General features: G+C 46.9%; 1 protein-coding gene and 1 pseudogene across 1 annotated transcript; both read right to left on the reverse strand.

Moving 5' to 3' along the window:
- Window positions 1-1436: 1436 nt before the first annotated feature.
- Window positions 1437-4969, reverse strand: LOC144160019 (galactose-3-O-sulfotransferase 2-like). The gene is made up of 3 exons (XM_077691642.1): window positions 4953-4969; window positions 3662-4357; window positions 1437-2044 (listed from the first exon to the last, which is right to left on the reverse strand). The coding sequence occupies exons 1-3, from the start codon at window positions 4967-4969 to the stop codon at window positions 1636-1638; spliced, it is 1122 nt and encodes a 373-aa protein (XP_077547768.1). The 3' UTR covers window positions 1437-1635.
- A 2679-nt stretch (window positions 4970-7648) lies between these two features.
- On the reverse strand, window positions 7649-9620 carry LOC144160020 (uncharacterized; annotated as a pseudogene).
- Between the last annotated feature and the right edge of the window lie 8230 nt (window positions 9621-17850).

Consider the following 17850-nt stretch of genomic DNA (forward strand, 5'->3'; position numbering starts at 1 on the left):
AAGCTGCTCCTTCTGTGGCCTAGTAAAAATAAAATACACGAAATCGTTGAGAAAAGTGCGGCCTCGAAAACTACAGAAAAGAAAAAAAGAAGCTGCATAAGTGTCGCTTAAGGCACCAAAAACGTGTCTTTCTACATGGCGGGCACAATATTTGGTGCCGAGCATAAACTGCGCCCACGCGTATTTGGGAGCTTTTGTTCAATAAAAATAACCAATCAATGATGGCTAATACTGCCCACTTAAAAATCGCTGTTTGCGTGGAGACATATTCAGAGCTGTTTACGAGTTAACCTTACGTAGTGGCTCACATACGAAAAACGTAATGTACAAATGACACCAACAATAATGAAAAATAGTTGTAGCGAACCAGATAACTGGATTTGTAATGTACGATTGGCGTCACTTCCCGCCCTCAGAAGGCGCATGCGCACTCGGTCCGACAGAGTACTGCGTGACGGCTTTTCTTATACGGCATGGTTTCGCATACTTCCTATCCGTTGCATGCCGGGTAAAAAGATAAGAAATTCAACGGCGCATGCACGGAACGTTTTCACGTGCAACGCAAAAAACTAAATAGCGCTCCCGCTTCGGGCCAACTACCAAAAATGGCGCCAAGGCAGAGGAACTGCTGTGACCTACACTATGATGTAAACTGTGTTGTCTTGAGCGATCTCTAACATTAGGAATTACTATTATTCCATAGTTCCAGGATGAATGACGGGAGGGACACGTGGGAGAAGGGCTAGGGAGCGAAAAAAAAGAAACAGGCTAGTGTATGTGCAGAGCTAGGTTGAATTCGATTTTTTTCGCTTTGATAAATTCTTTGCCAGTCTGTAATCCTGTGTACAGCGGTGAAAGGTGAAGATGGAAACACAGATGAACAACATAAGACACGATCATTTCTTAGAATCACAAGCGAAAAAAAAGCGGCCCCGAATTTTTTTTAAAGAAGTAGTAAACTCGTGGCTGTGCGGGCAGCCTCGAGTCAACTCGTTAGACTCGAGGCGGCCCGAACTTTGATAAGTCCTCTTGGGAAATTATCACAAAAACCCCGGAAAACATGGTTCCACAAAGGTACAGTACATTTTCAAGTGTGTTTTACAAGTACGAAACACTAACACTCCTCCGTCACGGGACAGCCTAAAGAGCTCTTCGAACTTTTAATTATAAAAAAGCTGTAGCTGTGAAGCAGTCCTTCCAGATCATGAACCACGTGTGCGCCACTTAAAAACGAAAATATTTGCCATAGGCTCTTCGTACACTTCCTAGCGATTATCGGTCACGAGACGCACACTGTACCAACCAGGGCACAGCGCTTGTAAACTAAGGCGCAAGGAAAAAAAAAGCTCATCAACGCTTCCGAAGTCATATGCAGAGTTCGTTGAACAGCGTTTGTGGACTGAGGCGTTACGTGAAACACCTTCACAAACGAACCAAGCATAGAGAGTCCAGTCTAGCAAAGTGTCTTTGGTCATTCATCACGAACAAAAGAATGGAGATGAACAACGCCGACGTCTCTTAACGTGACCTGGTGCCCTCTGCGTTCAAACGCTATGTTTTGTTCCCATAAATGGATGCCTAGGCCGGAGGGATGAACTCTTGGCGGCTTTCGATTTGCAGCTGTCCTTGTCAGCGTCAGGAGCGGCGTGTTTCCTGGAGCGCGCTTTCTTGTGGCATGTCACACTTCCGAATCATCCTCGCCTTCTGTGTCGTCCTGACCTGCTCGTGGAATTCGAGCTCCGTCCAGGTGAGGCGGCGACAGAGTTTGCTCGTGTCGTGGGTCTTGAATGCCACGATGTCCTTGCGCTTCTTTATGGTGGAAACATTCTCCATAGGTTCTTCAGCCATGACGCAGCGGTCGTAGTAGTACCGCTGGGCGGCCCGCAGAACCGCCACCTCCTTGGCCATGCGGTCCTCACCGAAGGCCTTGACCCGGTCGTCGAAGACCTTCGCGAAGTGCTTGTACAACTTCCAGTCGACCGAGTTGAGTTGCAGCAGCCGCTTTTTGGTGTCGTCCGAGAGCACTTCTTTGTACGCGCTGTACCTGCGCGGGACGAAACGGGATATATGTAGAGAGGGCCTGCGCACATTCGAAACGTCACAGGGAAAATGTACTACGATCGCAATGCGGAGACATATGCTTTGTGGAGAAAAACACTGAACGGACACTTTTTGCATCTACAGTAGACGTTCCCATGCTTGACTTGCCGACTTCGTCTCTGCCAGCGATACGATGCTCCCCTTTTTCTTGCAGTAGGTTTACTGCCGGAAGGTGCATGTATGATAATTTTTGGCTCAATTAAGCTATACGTGGGGTGAATATGCACACCGTAGACCTACCTATTGCAGGCGCAATCATCCTTAGCTGGACAAATAGCAGCGGAAGCTGACGTAAAACAACCCTATGATATAGAATAATGCGGAATATGCTTACCACAGCTAAGAAAGCATAGCTAGGTTGTGCTACTTGCGCTACCATTATGTGTAGACTAAGGTGCCCAAAAAAGTGAGCAAAATGCCTTAATAAGTGAGCAAAACCACCCGAAACTGAATAAAATCAACCGCAACATACCTTAAGCAGATGAAATGGCGATAATGTTTAAAAAGTGCTCAAAATAGGAGGAACCGTCCTAAATGAACGAAATAATTTAAACTTCCGCATGCAGGCGATGGGACTGACTTAAAAGAATCGAAACTAGTGGAAGTTAAATTTTCAACTGCAAGAAAAATTACACTTTAACGAACGCAAACAGATTAAACGAGCAACACCAATTCTTCTGGGATTTAACGAACGCAAACACATTAGACGAACAACACCATTTCTTCTGAGATTTGAACCCAGCTTGGCACCTATCCAACCCAAGGCGGAATCTCCATATGCCAAGATATTTTTAACACACCAGGAGATACGCCCGTCAGGTTCTTTTGAAGCGAAGGTTTCGTGTTCTCACTGATGGCGTCTGTACCGCAAAAACGGGTGAAGTGAATTAAAAAATATTTCCCGTGGCTGGAATCGAACCTCGGTCTCTCGTATTGGGAAGCCGGCGTTTATCCGATTGCCTCATTTCGACATTTTTTTTATTACAGTTTGTCTCAAACTAAAAACTAGGTTACAGTGATTTCATAACATTTGCCCCCCTTGCTGGCGCTCACTGGCGCTCACGCATTCTCACATCATGACAGAACTATTAGGTGCCCTTTAACCTTTGTGCCACTCTCTAGCGCCCTTTCGATGCAGTTTTTATGGCCTAGAGTCAGTGACTAACTGAATTCGCAACATCCACTTGAATGTTTCTTATTCAGAAGAACGATGTTGGAATTGGCTGAAACCTGTGCTTTGCCGCTTAAGTACTTACTATTTCATTTGTTTCATATAATTTTGTCATGTGTGAATCACCCCACCATTTCCAGTATTAAAATATGTTTACTTATGTACACTTCTGTACGAATCCAGAAGGCCACCCCAATCCCCTGAAGCAGGAATTACTGGCAATAAAGAGCGGGAAAACAGCTTGCAAATGGTATTTTATACAACCTAATTCGTCTCTTTGCACCATCATCGCTGCAATCATAAACGGGGCCAGCAAACGGAATCCTCTTTCACGCGTACGACGACACAGCGCACACAACACGCTTCCGCAAAAAAAAGAGCACCACGTACCTGGAGTTGAGTTTCAACGCCACCATGTCCGTGGTGTTCCAGCAAAGGAGGTGCTTGAGGAGGACAAGTGATTCGTCCAGCCTGTCCGCCAGCATGACCAGGTCGAAAGCGGTGTCGATTCCGATCACGAACTTGTCCACCACGGCCTCCGAGTCGTACAGCCCGTTGTAGCCCAGGTCGAAGGACATCTGGTTCAGCCCCACGCTCTCCTTGACTAAGCGATGCCCCGAAAGGTACACCGTGAGATTCTTGTCACGGACGAACGCCGTCAGGTTCCTCTTGAAGATGGAGGAGAAGTTGCAGTAGGAGTAGAGGGACTCGAACAGCGAATCGGGCCTGCGGAGGATGGTGATGTAGAGCGTGTCGTGGGGCATGAGCTGCCGCATCTCTTCGAAGTTGAAGCGCGTGTGGTGCGCGAGGATGTTGTAGGTCATGTTGCAAGCGGGTAGGTCGGCCACCAGCTTGCGGTTGAAGGGCTGCGGATGGCCCAGGTAGTGCGTCTTCTTCGACTTTGGCAGCACGAAGTTGAGGTTGTGTGCGCTGCCGAAGCGAAGCAAGATGTTCATCACCGTCGAGCTGGCGCACTTGTGCGTCTTGAGGAAGACGACGTTGGTGCGCGGAGGCGCGCACGACTGCAGGTATGGTGTGTTCTCGGGCCACGTGATGGCAGACCTGGCGTACTGCTGCGTCTGGATACTGGGAAAGGGAGCAGAGGAGACCACGTGATCAGGTTTCTTGAATGCAAAGCGCAACATGCTTAAATAAAAGGCAGTACATAGATCTTGGCATCCTTACATTCGTTTAAAAGGGAGATCAAGGATTTGGACTCACAGTTTCTGCTCCTTCACTAGTTCTTCCCGTCGGTCTAGTTTTTGAGATCATATTGTTATCTACTAAATTCGTGTTTAAAAATTTTTTATTTACTACAACCAACTTTCAGCATTTCCAGTATCCACTGCCTGGTATCCCGTCTTTCTTAGTTACTGCCGATGCGCTGATTTTTGTTTACAATTTTTAGTGAGTAAGCGAATCAATATGCTTCGGATATCTTGGCAAACCCATAAGAGTGTTTACATATATACGTTTGGATCACATAACCTGCGGTATCGGCGAAATGTTTACACATTGTATACAGACTGCCTCATTGAACAAAGTGTATTCAAGCCTACATCTTCAAAAACCTCCACAAAAAACTGCTTGCAAAAATTAAAACAGGGCTGACATACACAACTTCATGTCTGCATGTCACTTAAGAAAAACAACAAGCAGTTCATGCTTAAGGGGGACTCACCTGACCACATTTGGCATTGGACTTATTAATTAATTATCCACGGGCTTCAAAACCGTCTTGTGGCGATGCAAATGTTTTTACAGATGCATGAATATGTTCCTAAGGGCATAGACTGCTTATTTTATACATATATAATCCCTTTACCTTAAAAAATATATAAACAAGAAACCCATTTTGGTTTATCTAGTTTCCACTAAATGGCACTGGTTGTCTAGAAAGCCAGAGCTTTGTTTTTTATTTCAGTACAGACGTGACGCATTTCCAAAATAAGCAAGCCAGAGCGGTTGGAGCGTTTTTATGGATCTGTAGAGATATTCGTATTGGTGCCCGATGGGTTTTGAGCCCATGGGTCATAAAGTAGTCACTCCCATAGAAATGTGATTAACTGAGTCCCCCTCAAGTGTCTTTGGTTATCAAGCCGCTGCTATTCGGCCGCAGTCGCTGCCGACGAAATCAGAACATTTGCAATCTGCAGCCGCCACTACTTAGCCGCCACTGCTAAAGTGTTTTAGTTTTAGTAAATAAATGCCCACCTGTAAACTAAATCCAATTCGGCCACCCCATTATCACCCAGTAGAACTGCACAAAGCGGGCCGACCTCCGACTTTTCCTCACATCGTTTGAATACCTTCCTGCTGTGGTAGCTCTTCAAGAGCAGGCAGCTGTGCCAGGCTCACAAACTATACTACGTTTCAGCAGGACCCTTTATCCTGCATCTGCATGCGTAAAAATTACACGAACTGCCTAGTTTACCTTGACCTTAAGCCGAACTTCTCGTACGTGACGGTACCACTCCTTCCACAATGCAAACAGGACCCACCTCTACACGTGCTAAACATATATAGTTCGCCGAAACTAGCCAACAATTCATTCGCAGACCTTTTTAGCCGCGAAGAAGAAGACGAGCACCGTTGGGGTGTCGGAGTTTCTTCAGGGTCGAGATCTGGCGTATCACGGTACTCGGTACACCCTCGGTTTTGTTCTCAAGCCGGACTTCTTTGAGGACGACGTACCGGCCGGTGTCCCCGTCCCGATCCTTGGACACAACGCCGTTGGGACGCTGTTCGATCTTCTGAAGCTTTTCACTGAATCAGTGTGCCATGAAGCCATGAGAACAGAGATGGAACCCCAAGGCCTGGCCGCACACGCACTGTTGTTGTTCATGGTGACCTGGCACATACCCACGTGGGGATTGGCCAGGAATCGGGTGTGACGAGGGCTAATGCACACGCCTAATACACTGGAAATTATGAACCTCGCGATTTATATGCAAAAGGGGAGCATTATTAAATATAGAATTTGTTGAAAGTTTAAAGAGAATTCGGAACAGAAAAATGAGCTTTTGGGGCCGAAAAAAGTACATGCAAGAATCAAGGCTAACAGGGCAGGCACCTGGTCTCGGAAACATATGCATGAATGGCTGAGGCCACCCCTCGGTGGCAATATCCCACTCACCCAAATGATAGTAGTACGGCCATAGAAATTGGAAGGCAAATTTATCGCAACGGCATGGCAAGATGACGTTGCCTCATCATTAAAAAACCGCAGCCATGCCAGAGGAAGTCCTCTAAAGTCTAGTGTTCACTTGAAAGAGCACATCGGCACAGAACAGGGAGGATTTTAGAGAAGCAAAGGTCCAGCTTTGCCTGTACTGCCAGAAAAAGCGTAGTGGCGGCGTCGTGAACTACATAGGACGCCCGCTTGATGGCGCTGTAAACACGGCTTTGTAAACATGGCGGATGCTTTTTGCACAGGCCGCTTGAGCTCCTTAATAACATGGCTGCCCTCGCGCGGCGGCCGCCGGCTCTCTGCTCCACGGCCGGACCGGACTCTCCTCCTCCCAAGCGCGAAAGGAGCGTCGAGTCCGGCCGTGGCTGCTCCTGCTTGTTCCTGGCTGGCACGCTGGCCGAGTGTTTACTTGCGCCGCGCTAGTGAAGTGATGGTACGCCAGGTGACCAGATGGCCTCGACTGGCACAGACCACAGTGAGCAGCAAGTGAGAACAAATCGTTTATTGACTTCCGCAAGTTTACAGAAGCCAGGACATCATTTCATTTCGATCGCTGCAATTGTACGTCCCTTTCGTGACATTTTTTTTGCCATAACAACTCGTTCACTTGCGCTAAGATTTCGAACGAAGGGCACATATTGCTTACAATATTCTGCTGCTCGTATCTTTTGTTCTTTTTGGACGTCGCAACAAGTTACGAAGGACACAGACGCTTGTAAATTCTCTCGGATTAAAGCGATAGTTATTGCGAACTCTATCGCTTACTGCGAACATATCTACATTTGGACGTAGCAATGGAAATAAAATCCGTGAGCGAGTGTTTGAGGCACGGCGTTTTTTTTCTCTATCTTTTTTGGGGGGTGCGACAGGCCCCAAGCACGCGCTAAGCAGCATCACAAGTTGAAAGAAAAACACCTACGGCGTTAAAAATATTTATCTGACTTTCTTTACCAACACTTCAAAATTTTTAAAAGTACTCCGACATGCTCTGTTGCGTGAAAATTGCTAACTAGTTTGCAGGGTGTCGAACCGAAAAAAATACCGGTTCGGTTACGGTTCGGGTTCTGGTGAAATAATTTCGTTCCGGTTCAGTTCCGGTTCGACAAAATCACGTACCGAACCGGTTCCGATGAGTTGAATTATCACTGAAATTCGAAAAAAAACATTTACTAGTTTATTGGAGTCAGCTAAGTGAGGGCCGCTTGAATCTTGTGGCTGTCGAGGAACCGATCACCAACCGGTGGCGCCGCTGTGTCTTGAAGAAACAGGAGGAGGGCTCGCCAGAGCTCGGTGGCTCGATCCGGAGGCTTGGGATCCGGACAGGCCCATGTCCGGAGAGAAGAAGGCCAGGGTCCCTGTTTTATGGTGGCCAGGGCACGAAGCCTAGCTGGAATGTAGAGGGGGCACGCCCAACACAGGTGGTTGAGATCAGCGCGGCAGTTGCACGTGGAGCAGGTGCCAGTTACAGGCGGTGGTGTGTCACCTCTGTGGAAACGGTTCAGCAAAAAAGGAGCAAGGAGTGTGCCAGTCTGAATTCTTCGAAGCAGGACAGACTCTCGCCGTGTGAATATCTTCGAGGGGAGCGGTGGTATCAAGAGTGGATTGCCAACTGCTGTGAGGTAGGCCGCACGTTGTTGTTCTGGCAAATACTTGCCTGCCATCGGATCTGCTAGCTCGCGTGGGGTAGCTAGGGCAGAAAAAGGAGTATCGGGAGCTTTAGCTAGCGCGGTGTAAAGGTGAGCGCGGGCTAATCTATGAGCCTTCTCGTTTCCGAGGATACCACAATGCGCGGGGACCCGGAGGATGGTAACATCATGACCGCGTTCACGGAGTAGGCAAGCCTGGTGTCGCATCTTCTGCACCACATGATCTGTGTAAAGAACATTAGCGCATGCTCGATGGGCAGCCTGAGAATCAGTGTACACACGATGGTGAACGGGGTAAGTTTCAGATGAAGTTTCGAGGGCCCACTCCAAATAATCTAGAATAACCATTACTCTGCGCAGGTGCTACACATCGCCTCTGTTGATACATGATGGCGTCGGTTCTGGCACCCATTTGTCTGGTACCACGCAGTGGCATAGCAAGTGTTGCTGGTACCATCTACCGGAAGTGCAGCGTCCGTGTATACGATGCGTTCAGTCAAGCGGAGGGAGCTCGTAGCCTTAGCATGCCTCTTGGCATAGGCAAGGCGCCGCACTCGCTGAGTGAGGTCCATATTAAGCGAAATTTGCTTGCCATCGACTTCCCACGGCGGTGTTTTGTTGGGCAGAGTGGGCAATGTGTGGATTCCATACCCAAGGAGCATGAGCGTGTACCGCCCGGCATTTGTCGCGCGAAGCCTTGTCTCCTGTGTGCGGATGTGCATGTCGACGAGCTCAGAAAGGTTGTTGAGCTTGCTACAGCTCTTGAGCGCATCGAGGCGTGTGTACCTTGGAAGGCCAGTAACAATGCGTTTGGCCTCGTTAAGTAGCCGATCGAGCGCGAGCATTTGTGTGCGGTTGACCGGACGATACGGCAGTCCATACATGATGCGGGAAACGAGAAAAGCTTGAGCAAACTGTCGCATTTCGCAACCACGAGTGCGGTTAGAGATTCTGCGTAAAGAGTGCAGGATTTTTTTGCTGGTCCTAGTAACCCGTTGGAACCAAGTGCTCGCTGTGCAGTTCTCGTTAAGGTGCATACCGAGTATTCGGATAGATTTCCGAGTCATGGGTCGATCACCGATGTAAAGTTTAAAATTCCGTTTTTCTTCCTGTTTGAGAGGGTTGTGTCGGCCACCGGGAATGACGACGAACTCGGTTTTGTCTGGGGCGGTGTGTAAACCTGTTTCCGTCGCGTAGTCGTGAATAATGTTGAGGGCTTTTTGTGAGACCTCCTCGTGCTCACCGATGGATCCTTGTGGGTCCACGCAGTGACATCGTCAGCATACACCGCGGGTTTCAGGCCCGGTACGTCCGCAAGGCGTCTTGGCAGCTGATGCATAGCTATAATAAACAGGGTGGGTGATATCACCGAGCCTTGCGGAACGCCTACCTTTTTAACTCGTACAGCACTGGCGTCTTGGCCAAGTTCGACTTGGTAGCTTCGGCCTTCTAGAAAGCTCGCTATGAAGTTGTACATTTTTCCTCTGATGCCAAGGGCACGTGCTTTGGTCATGATGGCACTGTGTGGAACGCCATCAAATGCCTTGCGTATGTCCACTCCAACAGCAGCTCGTGGGTGCACTGAATTAGTGTCGAGTACATCCTCTTTTAGGCGGAGGAGCACATCCTGTGTTGATATCCCAGGGCGGAATCCGTACATTGTAGGAGCCAATAGGTCGCGATCTTCAAAGTACCACAGCAAGCGTGTGTTGACCATTCTCTCTATTACCATGCTCTCCATTACCCAGCGTGTCAGTTTACGTTGATTGCTACCAAACGAAGCAGCAGATGCGTGAATATACCATGAATGCTAGTACTGGTGTGATCTTCCTATCCGATTGGGTGTCTTACATACCTACTGCGACATTTAAAGAGAGACTTGCAGCCTGAGCTCAGCGTAGATCAGCCATGCCGGGCTCCGGCGTTTGCTGTCACAGACAAGGAAGAGCGGAAAAGAGGGCATCTATGCGCTCATATTCCGAGCAAGGTCAGTAACATTGTTATTTTATGTTTGTCGTAGTTTTTGCGTTTATAATACTGTACTGTGTACCTAAAGCTGCGTGAATTCTTGTTTGCGTGGCCGCCTCGGCCTCCTAGCTCTCGTTCTCGTTCCCGATAGTATTGTGACGTTAACAATTTTTGTATAATCTTGAATTCAAATTTAGTGTGCGCTTCATACTTGGACGAGGAACACAGACAGTGGAAAAAAAAAAACCAGACGTTGGCGCGCAAACCAAGACCTGCTTCGTGTAGACAACGTCGCTGTGGCTTGTATTTTCCCAGTCCCTGTTTCTCGTCCAAGTATGCAGCACACGCTAAATTCAAATTACTATGCTACGTCCCCACACACTCCGGCCACAGTTTCAAGCGTTTCGTTGTTGTTCCTTTTGTGTAGGAGCCCATAACATTGCTCAAGTTTGATCGAACCGGTGGCGTGTACTCCCCGAAGCACAGTCCTGGATGTGTGAGGTGTAGTGCCTCGATCGTAAGAATTCCTGTGTTTGATAACGTTAATTCCATGAATATGTCGTGCGCACGCATCACAGTTCTAGCGCTTCGGGCAGTTAAGTTGCGTTGCGGGAGATGAATGGGAAACGTCGGTTCTGTACAGAGAACGTAACTGCTACAGGAACGTTAATTTGTAGATGTAGTTCCTTTTATTTGGTGTTCTATGTTTATTTATTCAAGATACCCTTATGGTCCCACGGGCATTAATGAAAGGTGTGGTACCTGAGAAGATTGAACGAAGAATAATAACACCAGAGAAGTCTGCCAATCGGATACAAGAAAAAAAAGAAGAGAAAAAATACAACAGAAACGTCAGTGTCCATACGCATACTAAAAAACGTACACGCAAGGAACACAATAGTAGTATACTGTGTTTAAGCTATTTGGTCATTTCAATTTTGAATGGGAGCATCCTAAGAAAATATATGTAGTGCTTGACCAGTTTTCAAAATGGTATTTCTTTTTTGCTTTTCAGTGACAGAGGTCTCAACGAGCATCTGGATGCACCTACGACGTTTGTGCTGGGCACCTCTGATATCTGTCGTCTTGTATGGTTGTGGAGCTGGTAATAAATAAAACTTAAAACTGTGTCTTTTATTTGGTATATCCCTTTTGCATATAGCAGGACCGTGGAAATGGTGGGAAATAGTGCAGGAACGTGGAAGTAATATGGAGGACAATACACGGGCACTTGCATGTCATCGTCCCCTGGTCTCTTATCTTGTATTTACGCTGCAGTTTAAACAATGAAATCCCAGGAAGCCAACATTCACAACCATTTCATGTTGTACCTCTCAAGCTGAAAAGTTATAATTCATTTGTCCGAGGAAGATTTTAAAGGTCTTCACAGGAGCACATGATTAAAGATTGATATGCTACACTGCAGGTTCACTTACAACAGAAGGTACTAAAAATTTTGCATATTTTAATACTGGCCTTCACATCTGCTCTTGAAGCCTGTAAGTTGGAAGCAATCTAATGCTTGCTCTACATCGGGTACTCTGCCTAGTGTCATAGCAATAAAGCATCTTGCAATCACAGAAATTTGTTTAGAATTAGAGCCTCGAAATAAGCTACGCTACCATCTATCGCCAATAAATGTGCATTTTGGAATGACCAGATGTGGAAACTGACTTACAGGGGCAATATCTCATCCTGCGTTTTTTTTAGTTGAAAAGTGGCACACTGCACAAGTTTAAGTGCTATTGCGATTACCCCGGCCGGTACACGCGCGCACTTCTAGGAAATGTCGCAGCTCTGCACCGAATTTTTCTTTGATTTTCTCATCGTTCTTAAAAAAAGCAAGAAACCCAATTGCAGAGGTATTTCCGTGTCGGAGAAAAATAATGAGTAAGACGTCCTCTAAGTCTGATGATTGGTTGGTGCGGCGCAGAAGTAATTTTAGGGTCACACAGAGGAGGAAATGTTGAAGTTTGTAGGAATAAAGGAACCAGCGCAGAAAAAAATTCTGGGCGATACCATGGACACGGTCAGGTAGGAACGCTCTGCATTAAAAAAACATCGTCAAGCAAGACACCCGTCAAAACTGATATAATTACAACAGGAAGCATAAGTACCAGCCTCTTTCTTGCGTCGTCTGCTGCTAGGCGCCGGCACTCAGCTTCTTACAGGGAATTCCTTAGGAGGCGACGAGCGAGGCCAAGCCTACTCGCTGACAACACATTCCCTAAATGTCCATAACTTTTGTCCCTAACTGACAGTAGTTTCAGGAGCCAATCAAAAGGTATAATATTTTCCTCCTTTTGGCCGCATGCGGTATTGAAGACTGCGCGTCCAGTAGTGAAGGTCAGCTGGTCGTCCTAGGTGGTACCCAATGGCCCTCATGTGACGAATTCGTGCTACCTGGAGGCCCGAGCATGAACCCAGGAGGTGGTCCAGGGTCGCTTCAGGGCACAGGGTAAGGCAAAATTTTGAAAAAAATGATTTATTGTTTTTCTTCGCAATTAGGGAAGTTCAATTCCTTGTGCACATTTTCCATATTCACACTTACCTTACAAAGTCTTATTTCTCGCTAAAAAGCAGTTTTCCCGTAAGCAAGTAGTAAGTGCCCACATCCTCTTAAGATGTTCTCAGGGTTTATTGTCATTTTTTTTTCATCAGAAAACTTCCAGTTTCAGACCAAAATGCTTTTCTGGAACCAGCTGTATTAAGAAATTGCATAGCAACCATTGCATAGCTTATTTTTCAGCGAGAGCAATCCCAAGACCCTGTTGCACGTTTTTCCACATTTGCCCTTCGAAGCTGCGCACAAAAAAACATCTTTTTTGGTCTTCAAACTCTAATGATTGCAACATTGGATGCTGTTCATTTATTAAATGATGAAGCAACGCATGAGCCAGCATTTTGAAATCATTCAGACCAAAACCTGGAAGCAAGACCACCATCAAGTGGCTTAAAGAGGTTGACCACAAGCAAAATACTTTGTGAACAGATCTGTATGATGGTGCACAAAATAGTCAAGGAAGGGCAGACGACCGGGTGAAAAGCGAAAAAAAATCACGTTGACAGCGATTATAAACCTGGTGCTTTTTAAATAAATGGCTCCAGTGGTGTTTTTCGAAAAAAAGTATTGTTTTTGACCCATTTTTTCACCTATTTTTTTTCACCTATTTTTCACGAAATGCCATGAATTTTTTAATAATTTAGCATCCATGAATTTTTTAATAAAAGAACACTGTAAATATCCCTTGTGTACTAATTTCCTGTCTTATATTTGCGTAATGTCTTGTTCTTGTTCAACAAAGTTGACAAGTATGAACAAATGAACCAGGCTTAGACGTTAACATTTGGCTGTGAGTATATAAGACAATTGCGCAGTAAGAAGTATAGTTTGGCCGGGTGGCTGAATCGAGTTACAGACAGACAGACCTACGGACAGACAAACAGACATACAGACAGACCAAAATTTCTGGGTTTAAGTAGCCCAAGAAAGATTATCATCTTTAAAAATGTTTGATTGTTTCAGGGACCTCGCACCGCACACATAGTTCCCTATGTGAAAGCCCTGTTCTAAACAGGTAGAAATTTAGTCCATTGCTAGGAACGCAAAGCACGAGCGTTTCTTTTTCTTCTTTGATCTTCTTCCTCGTGTCAGTATTGCATCGTACCCACGTAGGGGATTGGCCAGGACTTGTGAGTGGACTGTTTGGGAATGGGAACAAATAACAATAATTTTCGCCTGATGGACCTTATTATGTTTAAAGCAGATTGAACCTGACACAAATACTGTTCGGGCTGAGCTTCCGTTTCTCAACCAATTTCGACGACCAGGTCGGCCGGCTAGTTTTCTCTGTGGTCTTGATCGGCGAGCGACGCAGTGAAGCCATACGGAAGACACTGCCAAAACGTTACAGAAAGCGTCACAAAACCGGGCCAGGAGGATGGCGAAAGGAAAACAGCACTTTTGAATTAATTTTTATAGCACATAAATTCCCTCAAATGCACCCACAGGAGCCAAAGCATGGCTTAGGGACTCCAGACTTCACTTGGGCAACTATTCGCACGATGTTTACAAATCGATTTTATTTCCTTTTAGTCTTAAGTATTTTCAGTGTTTTCATCGATAGGCTAAATCTACCTGCTACACGAATTGCTATCAGACTTTTTCAAACTGTGTTTTCGTAAGCATGCAGACAAACACTAAAGATCATGCGGTAAAGTACCCATCTAGCATTTTTAGTCTCTTCCCGATACTACCCAACCCCCTATCAATCATGTCAACGCACTAGAAACAGGAGATGGCTCCAGCTACCCAGTAATGCATTGTCGTTCTATTTTTCTCCTTCGTGCATGAAGCTAACGTTGCTTGCTGCTGAATTCTCAGTTCTGTCAATTTCACTTCCGTCTTAAAGTATGCATTACCAAAGAGCACTGATTGGCTGAAAGCAGACAACCCAGATGTGACAAAGCACAAGCAAAGCGGGGTGTCAATTTCTGCGTGTGTGACTCGTCAGAAGCATCGAAAGTGTCATCACGTCAGATCGAAACGGACATGTTTGAGTCGTGAAACACTCAAAATGCTTCCCCCGTTCTTGATCCGATGTCTTCAGGCCACTACACGTCTCTTTGCGAGGCGAAGAACCGTTTCGAAACAAGTAAGCGGAATCTGGCATGTGTGTGATCGCCAGGTTATGGGCCTGGTCAACATTAGGAGTTTGAGTAAGGTCACGATTAGCCGCCCATCGGTGGCTTCGCACACCGAGTGGACATCACGAAATTGTTTGCCTTTGGGCGTTGTCCACTTGTCGCGCGGTGGGCCGATTGCAAATACAGACAGACAGATAGATAGATGGATGCAATCCGAAAAGCAGTTAATCTTATTTGGTTGAACTAAATGGCATCCTGATCCCTGGATAACCGGAGGAAGAAATTTTAGGGAGAAATACTCCTATATTTTCACCGCCGAGCAGACGTACTGAGGCAGAGAAAAATAAGCTAGTGTGTTATCCAGTACGTGTGTGTGTTGAAAGAGAAAGTGGAGGACAGCGGGCGATTGAGTGGTCCGGCCTGTGTATTGGTCATACATTCATTTAACGGTGACCGCCTGACAGCTTTGCCAAACAACGGTCGCCTAAGGGTCTTTGAATAATGTGGCAGAAGGCTAGGCATCGCTTCCGGAAAACTAACCTCCGGGAGAGGGGTGCGGGGACAGTTAACCGAGGAAATTTCTAAGGGGGGCTAACTATAGGGGCTTTTTAGCCCGTCTTTTTAAAGAAAACGTCGTAGCAGATGTGAGAAATGGGTAAGTCGATGGTCTAATCCTTCTTTGAAGAAAAAAAAAATGAAACTAGTGCAATTCATTTTTAATTTTTTATCGTAAGGTATCGTTACGTGTTGCACATATCGGAGCGGAATAGTCATGCCACAAGCAGGGGGCAAGAAATGCGACAAAACCGCTGAATGGTAGCGCCACGTAACCAGCGGCGGCTGAGTGCATTTATGGCAGGCTGGCTAGATTGGCATTGGCAAGGCCTTCCCTTCGGAATATCCAAGCCCACGAAATTGTTGACCAGTGACCTCTACTCTCAGCCCTCTGAGCGAAGTCTTTTCATCGGGCCTCCGGATGTGCCGAAGACGGGGCAGCGCCGGTGGATTCCGGAGTCACTAGCGAAAAGCGCCCTCAGCGTGAGCGTTATGGCAAAAATGCAGCCAATGCTCCAGACACTGGGCGAAGTCATGTAGAACCGCGAGCTCAGCCGGTACCAAAGGGTGACCACTTCGGGCATGCATAGGGCGCCGTGGGATCTCACATGCACGCGCCAGGCCGGAATAAGCCATCTTGATGTTTCCTTCTACACGTCGTCGAACAGGTTTTGTGGCTTGGGGTCCCCGGGCGGGATTCGGTTCGAGTGGCATTAGGCGGTGCACTGTGAGAGCTACCACAGCTCTTAGCAAGGTTCACATCCAGTAGAGTCTTGCACTAACGGCTTTGTCTATTTGCTCCTTTGAACTTCCGTCATTTATTCGAACATTAGGTACAGTCTTATGCTGTTGGGAAAGTCATCGACAAGAACAGCACCATTTAGCTGTCGGAGTTGCTTCGGGAACGAGGTCCGTTGTATCGCTGTGCTCGGTACACCTTCGCGTCCATTCTCCAGCCGGATTTTGGTCTGGGTGATAAACCTTCCTAGATCCTGTCCCGAGCCTTGTACACAATGCCGTTGGGGCCTTGATTTTCTGAAACTTCTCGTCGAGCGCAGAGATGAAATCGCAAGGCTTGGCCGAGAACGCACCGAATGCCTGGCACGCAGTGGTTGTTGTTGGTCCTTTAAATATTGCGCATACCCAATCAGGGGATCGGCCAATCAACAGAGGACGGTGAAAAGGAAAAAAAAAATATTCTTATTTAATTACGGACCGCTAAGAAAAGATAGTTTAGAAAGGTTGGAAAGCGTTTTGCACCCATAAACGACAGAAAAACAAGAACTGAATATTGAAGACGACAGTAAGCGATCCCAATCATAATGTGAATCGGTCAGAATTTTTAATGGTTGCCCGGGAGCCTAAAACCTTGTCGTGTGCAATCCAGGCGTCTTTTTCTTATCGTTCGAATTAATGGCCCGTTGTGGCATTTCAGGCGCACGGACAACATCACAGATGCGATTTTATAGCTATCGCTGTGAACATGTTGAATCCTACGAGTACCTAACGATCTGTCCTTGACACTTCGTATCACTGAATATCGTACCGTTCTCAGACAAACCACTCGGTTTTCTAAGACGTCACATTCGCCGTGATCCCAAGCCTGTTAAACTACTCGCCTATAGATTCACTGCTCGATCCCAACTCCAATAAGCGTCTCCGATCTGGAACCCACACTAATCATGCCTCAGCGATCGACGCACCTTCCGTGCTTTGCCTCCGCCGTCCACGAGATGTGTTCTGCGTTGATGCTCGCAGGCTCTTTTTCGGAGCGAGATGCTTCGCCACTTCCACCGTGTCCCGGTCACCTGCGTGGCGTTCCTGTTGGCCGCTCTGCTCGGAGTGTTGTTCCTCACGAAGTAAGCCTACTTTGTTCCACTTTCCGCGAACGAGCGCAGTGCACGAACGCTCTGGGTATAGTGTTACGAAGACACTAAGCAACGGCTGCTGAATGCGCGCCGTTGGCTTTCGCTCAAGAACGTTGCCGAAGATTGATCCAGTAAAGGTTTGGTTTGTTCTTTCGTTGTTGTTGAGGATGATGATCTGCGTTGGTGCCTGATGGTTGCGGCACTGATGACATGAGGATGATGGTTGATGGAGGGTTTTTAAAAACTGCATATTTACACGGAAGGCATATACAGGATATTTACAGACTGAAGTAGACAGAGTAAGAAATAAAATGGGGTTCTAGGTCAGCTAAGACTTTGTGCACGCGGCACCCCGTCAGCGACGGACCCTGACCTAAAACTACCCAAGTGGTGAGATCCTCCCTAGCCTGATCTGGCTATCCCGGCAATACGCCGGCCGTGCAGAGCACATTAAAACCCTTAGGATTCGACCCCGAGACCTCGTGTCTCGTGGTTTTAATGGGTTACTTAGGCCCCACCCCCGATACACAGGCCAATCGGTATCTCCTGGGGACCTGATAGGATGGATTAGTAAATCCGGGCCTAAACCACGGTGGGCAATCCCCGCCGTAACCCTCAAACGCTGGTCACTCTCTCCCACCCCAGAAAAAAAGGAAAGGATCCAAAGCAAACCAAACAAACACGGCAAACACTCAAAAACCCGCG

This window comes from Haemaphysalis longicornis, unplaced genomic scaffold (assembly GCF_048455015.1).
Source record: "Haemaphysalis longicornis isolate Haplotype H1 unplaced genomic scaffold, Haemaphysalis longicornis Haplotype H1 scaffold_10, whole genome shotgun sequence".
NCBI classification, from domain to species: Eukaryota; Metazoa; Arthropoda; class Arachnida; order Ixodida; family Ixodidae; genus Haemaphysalis; species Haemaphysalis longicornis.